General features: G+C 38.2%; 1 protein-coding gene across 6 annotated transcripts in view; it reads right to left on the bottom strand.

Annotated features, from left to right (window-relative positions):
• The window catches only part of LOC127636060 (protein transport protein Sec31A-like), a 40,944-nt gene extending 20,614 nt beyond the window's left edge, over window positions 1-20,330 (bottom strand). For all 6 annotated transcript variants that reach the window (XM_052116429.1, XM_052116430.1, XM_052116432.1 and 3 more), the window contains exons 1-13: window positions 20,163-20,330; window positions 18,652-18,731; window positions 15,274-15,397; window positions 13,138-13,336; window positions 12,922-13,017; window positions 12,067-12,207; window positions 8,353-8,495; window positions 8,163-8,262; window positions 7,724-7,885; window positions 7,483-7,635; window positions 7,145-7,375; window positions 6,976-7,050; window positions 6,830-6,877 (exon numbers count right to left, since the gene is read on the bottom strand). In XM_052116429.1, the coding sequence (XP_051972389.1) occupies window positions 6,830-6,877; window positions 6,976-7,050; window positions 7,145-7,375; window positions 7,483-7,635; window positions 7,724-7,885; window positions 8,163-8,262; window positions 8,353-8,495; window positions 12,067-12,207; window positions 12,922-13,017; window positions 13,138-13,336; window positions 15,274-15,397; window positions 18,652-18,730 (1,551 nt within the window). In that variant the 5' untranslated portion in view covers window position 18,731; window positions 20,163-20,330. The remainder of the gene's footprint in view (window positions 1-6,829; window positions 6,878-6,975; window positions 7,051-7,144; window positions 7,376-7,482; window positions 7,636-7,723; window positions 7,886-8,162; window positions 8,263-8,352; window positions 8,496-12,066; window positions 12,208-12,921; window positions 13,018-13,137; window positions 13,337-15,273; window positions 15,398-18,651; window positions 18,732-20,162) is intronic.
• Between the last annotated feature and the right edge of the window lie 13 nt (window positions 20,331-20,343).

The following is a 20,343-nucleotide window of genomic DNA, read 5'->3' as shown; positions in this document are numbered from 1 at the left end:
AGTCTTTATGTTGTTCTGTTGCAGAGATTTGTGATTTGTTACTCGGTTGCTAGGGTAACCCCATATGGTTGCTAGGCAGTTACCATAGTGATACTTATCAAGTCTTCTTGCCATCCTGATTGAAATAAATCAACCCAGACGTCTCTACGATTTTCTGTTGCAGAGATATGTGATTTGTTACTCGGTTGCTAGGGTAACCCCATCTGGTTGTTAGGCAGTCACCATAGTGATACTTATCAAGTGTTCTTGACATCCTTATTGAAATAAACCAACCCAGAAGTCTCTATGATTTTCTGGTGCATAGATATGTGATTTGTTACTCGGTTGCTAGGGTAACCCCATCTGGTTGCTAGGCAGTTACCATAGTGATACTAATGAAGTGTCCTTGCCATCCTGATTGAAATAAGTCAATCCGGAAGTCTCTACGTTTTTCTGATGCAGAGATATGTGATTTGTTACTCGGTTGCTAAGGTAACCCCATGTGGTTGCTAGGCAGTTACCATAGTGATACTTATCAAGTCTCCTTGCCATCCTGATTGAAATAAATCAACCCAAAAGTCTCTCTGATTTTCTGGTGCAGAGATATGTGATTTGTTACTCGGTTGCTAGGGTAACCCCATCTGGTTGTTAGGCAGTCACCATAGTGATACTTATCAAGTCTTCTTGACATCCTGATTGAAATAAACCAACCCAGAAGTCTCTACGATTTTCTGGTCCAGAGATATGTGATTTGTTACTCAGTTGCTAGGGTAACCCAATGTGGTTGCTAGGCAGTTACCATAGTGATATTTATCAAGTCTCCTTGACATCCTGATTGAAATAAATCAACCCAGAAGTCTCTACGATTATCTGGTGCAGAGATATGTGATTTGTTACTTGGTTGCTAGGGTAACCACATCTGGTTGCTAGGCAGTTACCATAGTGATACTAATGAAGTCTCTTTGCCATCCTGATTGAAATAATTCAATCTGGAAGTCTCTACGTTTTTCTGATGCAGAGATATTTGATTTGTTACTCGGTTGCTAAGGTAACCCCATGTGGTTGCTAGGCAGTTACCATAGTGATACTTATCAAGTCTCCTTGCCATCCTGATTGAAATAAATCAACCCAGAAGTCTCTCTGATTTTCTGGTGCAGAGATATGTGATTTGTTACTCGGTTGCTAGGGTAACCCCATGTGGTTTCTAGGCAGTTACCATAGTGATACTTATCAAGTCTCCTTGCCATCCTGATTGAAATAAATGAACCCAGAAGTCTCTCTGATTTTCTGGTGCAGAGATATAGTTATTGCTAAGCGGTTGATAGGGTACTCTGTTTAGTTGCTAGGGAGTGGCTTGATAGCTGCCAATCATGAAACTCCAAAGGCTGCTTGTCAGTATGAATGATATAAACCAACTCCCATGCCTCTGTGACATTCAGAATGGAAGATATCCCTCTATGGATTTTGGTTGTTAAGGTGCTTCGACAATGGTTGCTAGGGAGGGGCTAGGAAGTGTTGAGGTGATTCATGATTGGCTGTTTGCTGCCCCGAGTCAAACGAGACCACCCTTGTGTTTCTATGACACTTCTATCCGGAGATATCCCTTTGATATCTTTCATTAGAAGTCTATGGGAGTTGTTGCTAAGGTGCTTTAAATTGTTGCTAGGGCGTGGTTTGATAGCTTCACAATGATCCGAGAGACTGATTGGTCGTCTGAGTAAAATGAGCCCGCCCCTTGTCTCTATGACACTGTGATCCAGAGCTATGTTCAATACAAAATCCAGGGCTGACAGGCCCTTTTTGTCTGTGTGTGTTCCCAAATTAATGACTCTAATGAGCCGGTTCTTTTGACTCTACAATGTGAAACATACAGTGTGACCAGTGTAGTCTGATTCCCAAATTAATGACTCTAATGAGCCAGTTCTTTTGAATCTACAGTGTGAAACATACAGTGTGACCAGTGTAGTCTGATTCCCAAATTAATGACTCTAATGAGCCAGTTCTTTTGAATCTACAGTGTGAAACATACAGTGTGACCAGTGTAGTCTGATTCCCAAATGAATGACTCTAATGAGCCAGTTCTTTTGACTCTACAATGTGAAACATAGTGTGACCAGTGTAGTCTGATTCCCAAATGAATGACTCTAATGAGCCAGTTCTACAGTGTAGTGTTAAAAAAGTTTAACTTAGTTGCTAGATAGATAGAGAGAGAGAGATAGATATTTACCCACGATAGATAGATAGATAGATAGATAGATAGAATGGAAGTTAAAGGGATTTGGTTGCTAGGGTGCTCTAAATGGTTGCTAGGGCATGGCTTAGTATTTTTCATGATGATACTTAAAGACTGACTGCTCACCCAATTCAAACAAGCCAACTCTCATGTCTGTAGGACATACTGATCAGGTGATATCCATCTAAGCAATTTTGAATGGCAGTCAATGGGTTCTGGTTGCTAGGTTGCACTAAATGATAGACAGACAGACAGACAGATAGACAGATATGAGGAAAAAGGATGAATAGAAAGAAATAGATAGAGAGAGATATATATAAACATTGTATTGACATAGCAATATTGTAAAAACAGTGATTTAAATAAAGTTTGATTGAATTTGTTAGAAATAAAGATTGAACAGAGTGGCCCTCTTCACTTTAAGAGACAGATAGAAATAGAGATTTGATAGAAACGAAGCCTGAAGCATGTTAAAGCCTTCTGTTGGTGGCTCATATTTGAATTTTGACAGTTGGTGTTGGCTCATCTGAACATTCCGTCAATGTAAATCAATGGGATTTTTCAAGTGTTTGATCATCCGCTTTGAGAAAACAGTAAGTCCGATCAGTTAGAAAAGATATAGCACACTATTCGGGATTAGTCTGAAGGTCTGTGATGAGTTTGGTGCCTGTAGCTTAAAAGCTCTAGGAGGAGTTAGTCTTGGTAATTTTAGTCTCAGAAGAATAATAATAATAAGTTTAAATAGGATTTCAGTAAGTTGGCTCTCACAAGCCAACTTAATAATAAGTTTAAATAGGATTTCAGTAAGTTGGCTCTCACAAGCCAACTTAAATATTCAAACCAGCCCATCTGGCACCAACAATCATCCAAGCGACTATTTAATCAGTAAATCGTTTAGCAGCAGTGCAGTGCATAAAATCATGCAGATACAGGTCAGGAGCTTTACAAAAATGTGATCTCAGTGATTTGGACCATGGCATGATTGTTGGTGCCAGACAGGCTGGTTGGAGTATTTCTGTAACTGCTGATCTCCTAGGGTTTTTGCACACAAGAGTCTCTAGAATTTACTCAGAATGGTGCCAAAAACAAAGAACATCCAGTGAGGGGCAGTTCTGTGGATGGAAACACCTTGTTGATGAGAGAGGTCAACAGAGAATGTCCAGAATGGTTCGAAATTACAAAGTCTACGGTAACTCAGATAACCACTCTGTACAATTGTTGTGAGAAGAACATCATCTCATGCTATTCTGAGCTGCGGGTTGGTGCTGTTTTGGCAGCACGAGACCTACACAATATTAAGCAGGTGGTTTTAATGTTGTGGCTGATCTATGTATAGTTGAGATGATACGTTTGCATTCCCTTTTGTCTCAAATGTTCACACCACTTTCATAATTTAAAAAGAGATAAAAGACGTATTTATTTAGTATTGCTCTTTATAATCTACATTACCGATATCAAAGTGTCAAAAGCTTGATTTTATATATATATATATATATATATATATATATATATATACACACACACACAACTGGTCTTAAGTTTTGAAACACTTGACTGAAATGTTACTCATAATCTTAAAAATCTTTTGATCTAAAGGCATAAGCGTAAATATTTGAAATGAGTTTTGTAGACAATAATATAATTGTGCCACCATATTAATTCATTTGATTACAAAACTAAAATGTAATAAAAAAAAAAAGGGTTTTGAAATTGATGACTTGGACCAAATATTAAAGAAAAGCAGCCAATAAGTGCCCAACATAGATGGGAACTCCTTCAATACGGTTTAAAAAGCATCCCAGCGTGATACCTCAAGAAGTTGGTTGAGAAAATGTCAAGAGTACATCTGCAAATTCTAGGCGGAGGGTGATCTACTGTGAAGATGCTAAAATATAACAGTTTTGAATTATTTTGGATTTAGTTTAGTCACAATATAATTCCCATAGTTCAAATTATGCTATTATATTTTTGACCAGTAGTATGTGCACACACACGCACACGTGTAAAACTCTTAAGATATATAATATGTTAATATATAAGATGTTTGGCATATAAGATGTTACACAAAAGCATTTGTCTTAAGATGGTTATTAATATCTGAGTGATTCTTAAAAAAGACATCTCTCTCGCGCTAGATTTGTTGTTGCGTGCGATGCAGCAAGCTCCTCTCACCAGAACGGGTGAAAAGTGGCACGAGACATATTTGTGATGTGCACTCTAAAGATGTGTTCAATAACTCACAAGATAATATCTGATGAGACCGCATATGAACGCATGCAACCCGACTGTTGCCAGTGGCCACTAGATTTAAAATTATTGTCACAATCAATTATCTTTGTTGCATTTGTGACCATTGTAGTCAGAGTCTGGAGCCCTGACAATTGGCTTACTTTTAGTTGTCTCTGCATATTAAGCTGAAGTCCAAAAGACTGTATACTCATATGCAGCTTTCAGTGAGTTAAGCATTTATGTTTAACAAAAACAGACTGTTCTGCCTCCACTTTCTGATTTTATTAGTCTTTTTTTGTGTAGGAATACCCCATTTATGATGATGTGTGGCTGTGAGCGCGGTCACTGATGAAAACGTTCAGATCGACATGTCGTCTCGTCAGTTCTTCAGTAAAAGAAGCTCATTGGTCACCTGACGAGACTACAAAAACAACAGAATGATTCTAACAAGTTTGATCTGCTTTTCCAGTTCTCAAAGCATTAGGTCAGCAGAGAGTCCAGATGATCAATGGATTAAAGACCTATCATTGGCAGACGCTAATCTGAAGTACATCTCTCACCTGCACCTCTGGTTTCCTCCAGACTTGCCATTCAGGCCAAAGAGTTCAATCTTTGTTTCTTCAGACCAGAGAATTTTGTTTCTCATGGTCTGAGAGTCCTTCAAGTGGGCTGTCATGTGCCTTTTACAGAGGAGTGGCTTCTGTCTAGCCACTCTACCATACAGGCCTGATTGGTGGAGTGCTGCAGAGATGGTTGTTCTTCTGGAAGGTTCTCCTCTCTCCACTCTTTCTCCCCCGATCGCTCAGTTTGGCCGGGCAGCCAGCTGAGACACAGACACTAACACAGAATATTGAAGATCAGCTGGAAAAAATAGAACTGGCACAGATTCATCCATTTCAAGTAGAGGAGCTAAAACACGCCCGGACTGATTGACTCAAATTGTGGAGCCAACGTTGTTCCAGATGGTTGATGATTGGTTAGCACAATGTTGAAAGTCAAATGGTGGTGCAAATGATGGGAAGTACTCTTGTGGCACCATTGCAGCGGTTGATAATTGCAGATTTGATTTTCTCAGATCAAACATTGACTGTTGGTGACCAGTTGGAGGTACAGGCTGATGGCCAGAAGGCAGACCAACCATTGGTGTCATGTTAGAAAAGAACGCAAAGTCAATTTGAGGTGACTGATCCAAGGAGGTGCTGAGATCAACTGGTGGTGTCTGATTCAATGAGGGGGTGAGATCAACAAGAGATGTCTGGTCCAAGGAGGAGGTGAAATCAACTGGAGATGTCTGGTCCAAGGAGGTGGTGGGATCAGCTGGAGGTGTCCGATCCAATGAGGGGGTGAGATCAACCAGAGATGTCTGGTCCAAGGAGGAGGTGAGATCAACTAGAGGTGTCTGATTAAAGGAGGTGGTGGGGTCAATTGTTGGGGTGAAGTCCACTGAGGGTTTCAGGTCAAGATTAGGTTCTGCACTGGGTACAAGTGTGAGCTCAAGCAAAGATTTGATCACAGATTGAAGGTTTAGGTTGAGGGTTGGAGGACTTGCAAGTTGAGACTGAGGGGCAGCCACCACAGCAATAGGTTCATGCTCTGTTTGAGCCACAAGTCCTGGTTCAGACTTAACAAAAGAATCAGCATTTCACCCAAGGTCAGGGGCAGGTGTAAGGTGATTGTCATGTATGGGAGCAGGGGTTGGGAAATGCTTCACACACCACAGTTAAGATGAGATGGAATGCAAGCAGTGAAAGATTAAGAAAATAAAAAGATTACATAGCAGAAATGGTAATATGAAAAACCAATGAAACCTTGATTTTTCATCCGATTTTATGTAAAAGATCCAGTTTCTCAAATACCAGTCAATTGGGTACAAACAGCAAATAATGATCAGAACAGATTCTTGGTTATTTTTGATGGCCATCTCTTCTGTCATTGTTGTGCACATAGAGTAAATGTTGTATTAGATAACCCCCAAAGTGTCTGTGAAATGCATAAATGTTAAATATTCAAGTGCTTTTTTCAGTCAAGTGTAAACAGTATATCCAAGCATAAATATATATTCAGCATTGTTTGGTTTATTGGTTAAAAAAATTAAATGAGCCACTTAAAGGTTTTTGATGAGGCAGTATGCGCTCCAAAAGCATTTCCCTTCCCTTTGCTAAGAGGGAAGTTCATGAAACATATTTAAGAAAACCAAACATTTTGTTCCTGTGTTTCTGTTTTGTCTTGTCAACTAACTACATGTTAACAGAAGTTAAACATAACAGAAGTTAAAAATAACTCATCTTCTTCTTTGGTTTTCAAAAACCAATACAAATTCAAACATACTAAAATTAAATCCAGTACAGTTGACAACTTCAGCATTAACATCATGGCCAGTGCCCTTACCACATTGACATCATCAGATTTGCAATTTCCTTCTAATGCTGACCCAATCTGAAAACCACAAACAGAAATGATTAAGATCAACAATCTGAGACAGTGCAAAAATAAGAGATTTACACCACACCTAGGGAGAAACATTTATAACACACCTTTAGGGCTAGTTCATCCTTCTTATATCCCAGAAGTTCCAAATATTTCCCTCGTGCATCTACTTCAAATTTGACCTAGAATAGAAATATCTGTTAGAACTTGCAAGTTGATGAATATTCAGGTGTTACAAGAACAGCAGACAATTTAAGATGTGTTCTATTTTTTTACCTTCAGAAAAGACCATACAGTTTTCTCAGACTCATTCTGAGCAGCTTCAATCTTTGTCTGGCAGTACTCCAGAAAGTTTCCTGCAGTGAGGGTAGCCTGAAGTTGGTTTGAACGATCCAGGAAATCCGTTTCTGTCACAACCTGACTGATGTGAACAACATGGGCAGCAGTTTGCACGGGCTTCTGGCCTGTTGGCTTTATGTTGTCCAAAGTGACTAGTTTTCCACCAAACTGTTTGGTAAAAAAGACAAAAATTTATTTGGAACAAGCACATGTGTTTAGTGTGTATAAAAAGTCAATATGCTGTGAAAGACATGTACTGCAAACTTGGCGCTTACAGCAAAAGATGCTCCGACTGGTCTACGTATCCATTTGGGGGGTTTCTTCAGAGGTGTGATGGCACTTTGGGTGGTAGTTGGTTGAGGCAGTTGTAATGGAGGTAGTGTCTTCCCTGTGCCAAAGGGATCCATATTTCCAAATGAGCTACTTAACTATAGACCCAAAGAACATCATGAGTAACTGTGAAAGGACCAGGCTGACAAGTCAATGTCTGTGCTTGCATTCAGTGCTCAGTTGTACCTGATCAGCTTGGGCATTAATGGCACCATCATTGCTTCCTCCCATGATAGAATAGATACTGATGTGTCCATCAAAGGCCGCAGCAGACAGCACAGCTGGGTTTCTTGGGCACCACTGGATATCAAAGCACCACTGAGCACTGGTAGGCAGCTCATACAGGACCTAAAAAGGTAATAGGATTTAAATAAGAGAAGCAAATTTCTTTAGGGCTGTTAATTATTAAAATATTTATTGTAATATATCAATTGTTTTTGGTGTTCATGGGCTAATGCATTCAGTTCCTTTTAAGGAAGGACTAAGTGGAGAGAGGACGATTTCTGCAGAGCTCTCAAGTGGCTGTTCACACAAGTCACAATGTGATTTGCTGTTTGTTTCAGGGTCTCACACTTGAGTCAAGTTAAAAACAGTTTCACTTTTAAAAACTTTTTTAAACTCTCACCTCAGCTGTGTTTGGGTTCCAGCACAGTATTCTGTTATCTTTTCCACAGCTCAAGAGCAGCTCTGGATCTGCTACACTCCACGCTATGGACAGCACACCTCTGATAACACACATACACAGATATAAGCATAAAGAAAGATTTATGCAAAGTGAGGGGAACTGCTGATACTCTGATGAAATGTCTGTCTACCTAGTGTGGTTCTCCAGCACTTTGAGAGGAGAGGTGGCAAAGCGCAGGTCCCACATTTGGATGACAGGCATGCGGTCATCTTCAGAAGCCAGAACCAACTGAGTGGCCACTTCTGGGTTCCAGGCCATACCAGAACAATGCATCTAAACCACAACACAACAATGTCTTTAAACATCACAAATGTCATTGTGAACATGTGAAATCTGAGTTAAATTAATTAAATTAATCAGTTAGTGGTCAACCTTTGGAAAACTAATGGGGTGGTAACATCATACAGAGATGGTACAACATAATCACAAAAGAAATGGATGTGCTATTTATGAATGTTTTCCCACTCATTTGTTTTCCATTGGCCAATAAGGTTGCTCACGTGTACATGCTAAGCCAATCAGCTCACATGGTGTAAGCTGACAGGTCCTTTGTCATGTTATCAGGTAGCCAATCAACTAGCGTACTCTCTCTTTACAGGATTTAAATTGGCAGTTTGCAATAGAGCCAATTTCTCTGCAGCGTGCTTCGAGTTTTCTTTGAAAACACTGTTTGCTCAGGTGGTTGCTGGGGCTTTTTCTTCTATTAGCTTGCAAGGGAAAGTCTGCTTTTGGCTCTGACACATAGAAGCATGTCTTTATCAAAGTAAGCCATAGCCATATCAGTCACTTGCACACATAGCTATCTTGGGTCATTAGTTTAAATAAATACACACATAGTCAGGTCACTTGTTAAATAAGTTCTAGGCTTTTCTGGTCCAGATATACATTATAAGTCAGGGCAGTAGCCGTTTAAGCCATTTGGCAAAGCAGGCCCAGGACCACAGAAATTGATCTCATTAGCATTGTGCCATTCGGCCAAGCAGGCCAAGGCACACTTAGCTAGCATACACCTGTAGCACATGGCTCTTTGGATCATCAGCAGTACACAAGTCTTGGCAGTAGATTTGCTTGGTTGGGGTGTTGTTTTGTGTTATGCATTTGTGCAGCTTCCCAGCTTCGTTGTGCAGCAGCATGTCATATGTTTAACTCAGTATGCCTGTGTATGTTCTAGCAGTAGCAAGTCTCCAAGCAGCAAAACAGATCTAGTCCGCCAAGACCATGGACATTTTTTTAATGAGATCGTCCTGGATGGTATCAGATGGTAATATAGTACTTTGCATTGTTTCCTGCACTGCTTTTCTGCAGCGTTGCTACACCGCTTTCGGAATCTCCAGCGCCACAGCAAAAGAATGATGTTGTGATCTTGCAGTCTAAATTGAATGTGATTTAAATGAGCATGTGCTGTGAAATAACATAAGTGCAACAAGCCTATCTATTGCATTGTGTAGGCCTGAATGGCTCCATCGATTTTAAATCAAAATAAAGATATGACCTTAATTGAAGATGATTTAATCAAACAATCTACATGAGCAACACGCGCTGTTCTGAGCACAAGTGAGGTGGTTCTGTCTGTGCTCGCTCCACAAATTTCTTCTCATGCACAGAATAACGTACATGAATTGTGATCTCCTGAAATAATAACATAGCCTATTATGAATATACTGAAGTATTTGCTACATTTTAGAAGTTCTCCTACTGTGTTCTGGATTCTTCATGCTTTGGATATTACATTGCGTGTAGTGTGTTTCTTACGGAAGCAGCATATTCAAGTTACGCAACATAAGTAACACATATTCTGACTAGCAGGTGACTTCAAGTTCACCTGTTCATTCGCTTCATTGTAAGTTGTAATTTTAAAAATACAGTATGTTGTGAATATAGTGATTAATCTCATGTATAACTTGGAGGCATCAGTGTGAGTAATTTAACCCATTTTAAAGCGGTTCATTTTGCTGGTATTCATCAACTTGTGCTGCTCAAGCGTGAAAATACCCAACATACTGGATCAATGTATCAAATGAATCCATAATAAATATCTTCTTTAAAAATATGTTTTTCTTGATTTTTATTCTGTTTATATCTATATGCAATGTTAATACGTAGCAGAATAATTTTTTTCTCGTTGTATTTTCGTCAGCGCAATACTTTATGATTCCACTATATGTGGCAGCCTATATGCTCTAGATAATTTTAAAAGCACACTAAGAATATGAACACTACAAGTTACGATACAAATCTACAACACCCCTATGACATCAGGTTTTGTGGACAGAAGCAGAAATAAGAGCATTTCACCAATTTTGAAATGATAATTAATAATTAAAATCTTTATTTTTTTCACCATTTCTAACCACCTTTTTGCCTTCAGTCCTAGTGTGACAAATTATTTTGAGTATAAATACCATAAAAACTGCATGCATAATAATATAAAAGAATTAGCAATTGCTGTTTAAAATGGTTTTACATTGCATGTCACACTGCAGGACAACTTCCCAAAAGTCAACAAGTATACTAGTAGTCGATCGATATGGGTATTTAAAGAGGTCATGAAATGGAAATCCAATTTTCCTTGATATTTAGACATAAGAGGTAACTGTACTATAAAAACAGTAAATTTCAACTCAATTTCCTCTCCAGTCTAAAAAGAGCATGTATATTTCCCCACGTTTGAAACGCCTCGTTTTGAAAACTGTGTTCCGTCACGAGACATTGCTCAGTTGTATTTATACGCCCCCCCAAAATGTGTCAGCGCACCCTTGGCCCCGCCCACTGGCGCTCAGTACATAATGTAAATAGAGAGGGAGAGAGACAGGCCTAGTGTGACCAACTGTTCCTGAACACCAAAAGGGTTTTTTGTGCATATAACAAGCATCACATAGACGTCTTTGACCGTTGTCATGTTTATCGCGCCGATTTTAAAAGACGCTTTGTCAGTTACAACTCAAAAAATCAGACTCCATTGGGCTTCATTCAGCTGCTCTTCGTCTTGCTGTTCTTGCGCCTATCTGCCCAATTTTTTTCGTTTGTGTATGAAAATAAGCACTAGCTGATCTTCACCTCAGTGTACCCATGTGTGAGAGTCATGTTTTACCGTGCTATGGACTGTGTATGTGCGGCTTATTTCATCATGGACTGCTTGTGAACCAGTAATAATACGATTCAAGCTTTGCAAAGGAACTGTTATTGAAGAATGGGGTTGTTAAAAAACACTTGGACTTGACAGCAAAATCATGAGTAAACCATTTAATTCATGAATATTTCAAATGTCGTGACTGTTTGATAGTTACAGTGCTGATGTGCTTGAGTGAACAGTCCACAATATTCGGATGCAATGTGTTGGATGTGCGTTATGTGTAAACCCTGAAATGTAGTTTTATAATGTTGTGGAGAGCTTGTTATTCTCTTCCGGCTGAGTTTCAAGTATGACTGTGTATTTGAGGGGCTGCACAATGTTAGCCAATCTGGACAGTGGGCCTTTACATTGAAGATTTAAGAAGCCACGGAGCCAAGCGTTTCAGTCAGAGGACCGGATGGAAAATTATAATGTCTTTACTAAACTATGACAGTTTTCTTGCAAAAACTTTTCTGACATTATCAGTGGACCTCAGGGAAGATAATACAATTATTTAAAATAATAGCACTTCATGACCCCTTTAAATGGCCAATATCCAGACAGCAGGGAAGCCAATGCATGATACTTGAATGCCTTTGTACATGTGAAAAAACATAATACTTTTTTGTTAGTGAAAAAGTATACAAAGTTATAACTTCTAACTATTCCAAGCTATCAGTTATTATTCAAAGTTTAATCAAGGCTATTCAAAAGCCGAATTCTTCCACAAACCCTGTTGCTGTGATCGCTGATTTTGATGATCAGGTCGTTTTTTCTTAGATCCCACACTGAGGCTTTTCCACTGGGAGTGGCCGAGGCCAGGATGTGCTGCGCCTGTCTGTTCCACGCAACACAGCTGATGTCCTCTAGAGGCTAAAACAACAACAACAACAACTACAGTCAACACTAGAAACTGAAAATTCATCTAGACAAACTTTGAAGTTATTTGTTTAAATCAAATGACATTCAGAAAACACATTAAAGAGGTTCTATTATGCTTTTTGGGATTTTACCTTTCCTTCAGTGTGTAATATAGCAGTTTGTGCATGTAAAAGGTCTGCAAAGTTACAAAGCACAAAGTCCACGCCAAAGGGAGTTACTCTCTCCCACAGAAAACACTGCTCCTTAACAATATGAAAGGCCTGGTTTCCAGCCATTACTTCCGTGACATAGCTTTGTCACTATGTAACACATTTGCATAATGCCCGCCTACTGCCCGGGAGCTGAAACTCGGTTATGGTAAGTGGTGTTACATTTCTGACACACTCTAAGCGGTTGACCAATCACAACAGACTGGGCCAGCTTACCAATCAGAGCAGACTGGGCTTTTTGGAAAGGGGGTCTTTAAACAGACAAAGGGCGAAAACAGGTGCTGCAGCAATGTACAGTAAGAGAAAAATTACGATTTGTTTTTTAACATTAAAGCATGTAAACCTATTCTAGTAGACCCCCAAATTAAATTATGAACCTGTAAATGAGCATAATATGGGCTCTTTAAAACATAAGGCCCATGCATATGTACAGTCTGTATCAAAATGAAAGGAAGAACAAACAGACTTTCCTCAGAGTGGTGTATAAGATCTGTACCTGTGTTTTTGGTCCTGGTGTCATCGGCGAGCTGAAGTTGTTCAAATCCCAAATGTAAATTTCTGACTCATTTCCTCCAGAGGCCACAAGGTTTGCCTAAAAAGAAAAAAGTCTGGTCATTTACATTTCTAAAAACTACTGACTGTGATGAAAAAATGTATTATTCTTGTGCACAGTGACAGAAGTCAAGGATGACAGCTGGGTTTGTGTGACTACCTGAAATGAGTTGACGTCGAGAGCTCTGACTGGCCCTGTGTGTTTCTCACTCTGTGAAATGATCACTTCACTGTCACCAGCAATGATTTTTGAAGCATCGTAGAGGATAATGTTTCCATTTTCCCCTCCAGCAATGAGAACGCCTGACGGCAAACCCTCGGCTTCAATGCCATGAGCACCCCACACAAGCTTGTGGTATCTGACAAAAGAAGAGAAGAGTTACTGTATTAGCTTATGCTAAAGGAATAGTTCACCCCATTTCTTTCATCTTTTACTTATCCTCATGTCTTTCCAAGCCCAGGAAATAGGATTTTTTCCGTGGAACGCAAAAGAAGTTTTGAAGATTCTCAGAGCAGTTCTTTTGAAAGTGAAAGGCGACTGACACTATCAAGCTCCAAAAATGCACACTTAATGTATGTAAAGGAATTGATGGAAAGGAGGAGGCCAGAACTGGCTTGACAATATAAATAATAGTTTAATATAAAACACACAAGACAAGGGCTAATTAGGGTGTGCGGAATCACGACCCAGCCCCGCCCTCCGCCCTGCCACATTCCTCATTCTCCCTCGTTCTCTCAGGCCGGGGAACCCCTGGCATGAGGTACACCCCCCTCTTTTCCTGGGGAGGGGCATCTGCCGGCAGGTCATCCCCATCTACCTGGATGAGGGAGGGGACAAGGGGAGGGAAACAAAAAAAAAGTGTGGCATCTACAGGGAACAGTAGGGGTCTCCCCCTCCCCTGGCAGCGGTAACCGCTCCAGGCGGTTGGTTGGGAGCCCCTCCCCTCGCGATAGACGGCCGTTCCTCTGCTCCTTTGGGGTAGATGGAGCGGCGAGAACTCCACCACGGTGCATTCCTTCTCCTTCCTAGGTTTCGGCACCAGTGTAAAGGGATTAATGGAAAGGAGGAACGAACGCCTGGAGCGTTTATCGCTGCCAGGGGCGGGGGAGACCCCTACAGTCCACCAAAAACATGGCAGGGTGTTCCGTCCAAGGGGCCGGAGGACTGCCTCTGATCCATCCGGAGGAGGTGCGGCTGTCATCCATTAGAGGGTGGAGGAGTGGCCGAGGACCAAGCTACGGTGTATCGGAGAACCGGTGAGTAAGTGTTTTTTTTTTCTTTTTTCGCACTGCTGTCTTCAGTCGGCCTTTATCCATCTCAGGGGCTAATTAGCCCTCCGCCATGCCACAATGTAGTTTACATGACACATGTTGTATGCCAAGTCATCTGAAGCCCTATGATAACTATGTATGAGGAACAGACCAAAATTTCTGTTTTTGACCTCCACTGCCGCATACAAATATAATTGGGGCTAAAATAAAATAAACGCTAGCTTAGACATCATGATGGCCATAGGGCAATTGGTTCTCACTTGTGTCAAACTGAATGAGACAAATTAGTTTGAATTTGTAGAATAAAGAATGAGTTTTGAGAGCTGCAGCAGAGGGAAAGATAAGCAGTGAATAACAACTTAAATATCAGCCTGTTCCTCACACAAAGCTATAGTATGGCTTTAGATTACAATATAACATGCAATAGTCAAACAGACTATGGCACTTTTATAGTATTTTGTCCTTTTTGGAACTTGAACTTTTAAGACCTGGTCTTAACACACCGGCGTTGCATGTAAAAGAGCTGCAGAAAGATTGTTCAAAAAATTTTTGGTGTTTCATATACAAAACTAAAAGCATACAGCTTTGGAATGCCATAAGGGTGAGTAAATAATGATAGAATGCTACTTTTGGGGGGAACCATTTCTTCAAAGAGAGAACTATCATTCTGTTTACCTTTATTTCAGTAAAGATCGCATTCGCAACTGTGAAGTGACAAAATTGATGAATGAATTACAAATAAATAAACGTTTCCATTGTGATGATAAACCCTAACCTGCCATCTAAGTTGCCATAAGTCACACTCAAACTCCAAAAATATAAATAAACCAATAATTAAATTCTAAGAACATATAAAAACAATAATAATAAAATGTTTAAAGTCACCATGCTTCAAGTTGTCTGTGCACACATTTGCTTAAATACAAACATCTGTACAAGCGTACAGGGTAACATTTGTTTGGTTGTCATTTGCATAAGATGCCAGTGTAGATAATCAGCATACAGTGAGATCTGATGACAGTACCTGTGTGGAGAGGAGAAAGAGCCGCATGACTTCATGGCCAAAGTAGGCTCAGCCAGATCCAATTCAAAGATCTCCAGTGATGCATTGGTGCTGAAAGTTGCATCGAGCTGTTGAGCCGAGGTACCTGAATGCAGAAAAATCCATCAATCAGATGAATAAGACAAAGATTTGAAATCAGGTTTTCCAACTTTTTCATGAGCTTTCCAGTCATTAAAAAGAACCGATTCAAATGAATGATTAACTCCAATCAAAAAATGGACATCACTGCGATTTGAAAGCCAGTTTAACTCGAAGTTTAAATATGTTTTTTTAAACATATTTCAGAGCGGAGTATAACTAGAAAAACGCACTGTCTATCCACTATAGAAAAGTTAATCACTTAAAGGATTTATTCATGACTTAAAGTGGAAAAACATGATTTTAAATGTCCTGATGTTTCCAGGTTTTCTGAGATTGAAGGAACCCTGTAAAATAGAGGTCAACCAATAGTGGATTTTGCCTATATGATAACTAATGTAGTGGTAAAGGCCGACAACCGATTAAATGGCCAATAGTTCTGTTTTTAATCTATCTATATAATAATAGAAAATCGTATTCTTTCCTTACTATGAAGGGCACATACATTGAGTCTGCAAAATGAATAAGATCCCAAAAGCAGTTTAGTGTGCAGCCAAAATCCCAATAATAAACAGAGAAATGAAGATTTGGTGTATAACGCAGGACTTTTACTTTAAACAAGCCCGAAATACAATGGGGACATATTTTTTAATTACAGAGATTTGGCTCAGTTAAAAAGCTCTATATGTAAGTGTTTACCAAATTAATCTTTTTATCGGCTATAGATTCACCAGAGGAAGAGTTTATGTATATACTTCACCAGATGAGGTTTATTGATAACGAATAAAAAAAACAATGGGGAAAAAAATAAAATAAATCTGCAACTATCTGCATATATTTTTTCCGATAATCGATTGTTCCAAAAAGCAACTATCGGTACCGATTAATCTGTAAAACCGATATATCGGTCTACCTCTACTGTATAATATGCTTAAATACATTTCAATAACAACTTACTATAACTTTAATTTACAACATTAACAAAGATTACCTACTGCTTAACAGATCATTAATTTGGCATTTAAAGAGCTTGAAATGTTGTAAAACTTTAATCCATATATTTTGATAATCATCTTTAAAAGTACATGAACTACTGAGCCACTGAATGAATGTTTTGGGTTCAATCTAAATTAAGCTCAAATCAACAACATTTGTGGCATAATTTTTATTATCACAAAAAATCCTTTCACTCATCCCTTCTTTAAAATAAAGCAAAAAAATAAATGTGATTACAGTAAGGCACTTGCAATGGAAGTGAATGGGGTCAATGCATTCAAATTAAAATACACAATGTTTCAGAAGTACAGCCTCAAGATGTAAACATTACACAAGTTAACATGATTTCAGTGTGATAAGACTTTCTAAACTTTTCAGTGTAAAGTTATATCCAATATCGTAATTAGAGGATTTCCTTGTCATGACAACACATTTGTATTATGGGATATAACTTAGATTAGAAGAAGAAATCAGAGAAGGTTAGTAAGCACATTTTTCACACTAAAATTATGTAAACATGTAAAATGTTTATATATTGTGGCTACATTTTGAAACAGTAAGTATTTTAAAGGAAAAGTTCACCCAAAAATGAAAATTATCATCTTAAACACACTCTCATGCCATCACAGATGTGTTTGACTTTCTTTCTTCTGCAGAACACAAATTAAGATTTTTAGAAGATCTCAGCTCTGTTGGTCCAAACAATGCAAGTGAATGGTGACCAGAACTTTGAATCTCCAAAATGCACATAAAGGCAGCATAAAAGTAATCCATACGACTTCAGTGTTTTAATCCATATCTTCAAAAGCGATATGATAGGCGTGGGTGAGAAACCGATACATTTTCCAAAAGATCATTTAAATGCTGTAATTTGTTACTATAAAGCTCCACTTCCACTTTCTTCTTCATTTGTTTTTTGGCGATTCACATTCTTCGTGCATATCACCACCAACTGGTTGGGGCTAGGGATGTAACTGTTTCAAGGTTTCTCAATATAACACTGTTTTAAAACGGACTGTTATCATACAGCTGAAATATTCTCATTGATGGTACTGCATGAAAACAAATAATTTTTCTAGAACAATTATTCCTCAGAATCATATAAACTTGCCGAGATATATATATATATATATATATATATATAATGACAGTATCCTGATGTTCAAGATCAAAAGTTAAAGGATTAAAGTTGAAGAAATCCAAAATAAAGTTCAAGAATTGTTTTTAATTTAAGTATTTCTCTGTGTGTTTATCAGACATATTTCATAACCAAATATTAAACTGCTAATAATATTATCATTGCTCCTCAATGGAGTGATACCATAATACTGTGGTATTCTTGTGACAGTTATACTGTGAAAATGTCATACCGTTACACCCCTAGTTTAAGCTGGTCAATGGTATCAGAAGGCATGGATTTAACCAATGGAGTATTTGGATTACTTTTAAGATGGTTTTATGTGATTTTTAAAAATTCAAAGGTCTAATCACAATTCACTTGTATGGGCCTATAGACCTGAAATGTTCTAAAAATCTTTATATGTGTTAACATATAAAGTCATACACAACTGGGATAGCATGAGGGTGTAAATAATAAGAGAATTTTCATTTCTGGGTGAACTATCCCTTTAATGTTTATGGATTGACCCCATTCACTTCCATTGTAAGTCCCTTTCTGTAATCACAATTGTTGTCCTTTTTCACAGATAAGGGATGAGAATGTATTTATTTTTTGTGGAAATCTACATTATACCACAAAAGCTGTTCATTTAAATGTATTCATTTTGCAGACACTTTTATCCAAAGCAACTTACAAAAGAGGAATACATTAGAAGTGAATCATCTTAAGGAGACAATGGTACAAAAAGTGCTGTATTACAAAGTTTTACTAGCATCAGAATAGTAGTATTCAAAACAGATTAAAGAGCAACACAGTAAAAAAACAGCAAAAGTCTAGCAATGAAAACTACTCTACAACATAGTAAAACAATTAATTAAACACACTTACACGCAGCTTAACTTGTATTGAACATGAAACATTCCTTTAAGCATTAGTTCAAAAATGTTTATTAATGACTTATTAAGGGGAGTTATTACCTACATTTCTTAATATTGTAATAAAACACAAAAACAAATACTTGTGTTTGTCTTTTAACTTGCTGGGTTGATACATGTTAAATTTCAAGTCCACTCACTGTACCATATGATTGGAATAGTTGTGCAATGTCTGGATTCTGGAAGCAGCGAATGATCGCAATTAGTTACCTGCTGCCAGATATACAGGGTGTTGCTGCACTGGACTCCACGCCTGGATGGCTGTTCGGTTAATTTCTTTTAACTTCATCCTATAACACAAAAACACCACAGAGTTATTATTGATTCAATACATAGTAGTGTAATATAGCGTTTTGTGCTATGATCGGGGTTTCTGCAGGTTTTGTGAAGCTAGATTTAAGACCTTTTCAAGACCAGCTAAAATAAATGTATTAATAAATTCAAAGGAACTCACTATGTTAACACTCAAAATGATACCTCAAAGCTTTGGAATAAAATATGAAAAAGTGATCACCACCAAACATGTAAAAATAAGATTTAATTCAAATTAGGGGTGTGACGATACACTTAGCTCACGAGACGACACATGATATTGGGTTCACGAGAACGAGACGATATATTAATACTATTTTGAAGAAATCTTCAATGACCAAATATATGACTGGAATCTTTTATTCAACTAAATCTTTTATTATTGAAAGTCACAAAATGCAAAACAAAGCTTCAAGTGATACATGCAAAAGAACAGTTAATTTTTTTAACTGGAGGTAGCACTATAGAGTGTGCCCTAGAGACCCCAAATTTGGTATGGAGCAATTCATGCCCAGAAATAACTCTTTACTTTAAAACAACACAATGAGAAACCAATCCCTCATGCACCATTTAATATCATAACCTTATGAATCTAGTAATTGTTGCTCACTTGCTCTGACTTAAACCCTTTTTAAGGCCTTAAATTGCAAAAGGGCAATTTAAGACTTTTTTCAGACCTGCAGAAACCCTACTTTGACAGCTGTAAAATGTATTTGATCTAAAATGATAGGCAATGTTGAAAGTAAAGCAATTAAAAGCAATATACTGTAGAAGTGCCAATTATCTGCTTTTAAGGTTTCTTCATTTTAGTCTATATCACTCAATACAAAGATCTAACTGACACCTCATGATATTTCATTCAACAATGTTTCATTCAAACATGTTTAAAACTTGGCTTGCAAACAACCAAGGCTTTTTTCATTAACCAAACTGGACAGTACACTATTATATCAAAATTATCTGAGAAAACCTCCTGCTGAACATAAGCAATACAATCTAAATCTTAAATTCATAATATTAGTGCATTATGCATTAATAACTTATGTGACACTAATCAAACATGTTATTATATAATATAGCAGCAAAGCAAAACTGTCTCTGACATAAAGGAATTAATCAGAAAACTTCGAGCTTGGAATGCCATTAAATCTAACACAATCACAATACAGTTTCAGGCTATTGTTTAGTTTCTTAACAGGCAATTAATTAAACTCTTACTATAATGGACTGATATGTATTAGAAGAAGCAGGCTTTCCCCACCAAACAGCATGTGATCAAATATGTAGTGAATTAAATGCGCATTTGTGCTATCTATATACTTACCTTCCATTTAAAACAGATTATACTGTAGTAGAGAGGCTAATGCAGCTATACACAAAGGGATTTTCATAGTTGTCAAAGTGTTTACCTTCACTTTTCGTGCTTCTGCCAGTCATGCACAGTTCCATCCACGCATAAACCCGTGTGCTGAAGTGAATTCACAGTATAACTTTATAAAATCCGTGTGTTTGTGTGATGTGAGTGAAATTTGTCCCAGCAGCAGACGGACTGAATTCCACGTCTCCACCGCTGTCCATCAACGTGGCACA

The sequence above is a fragment of the Xyrauchen texanus genome, chromosome 43, assembly GCF_025860055.1.
Source record: "Xyrauchen texanus isolate HMW12.3.18 chromosome 43, RBS_HiC_50CHRs, whole genome shotgun sequence".
NCBI classification, from domain to species: domain Eukaryota; kingdom Metazoa; phylum Chordata; class Actinopteri; order Cypriniformes; family Catostomidae; genus Xyrauchen; species Xyrauchen texanus.
Note: the sequence above shows the minus strand (reverse complement) of the source record. Positions and strands in the feature narration are given on the sequence as shown.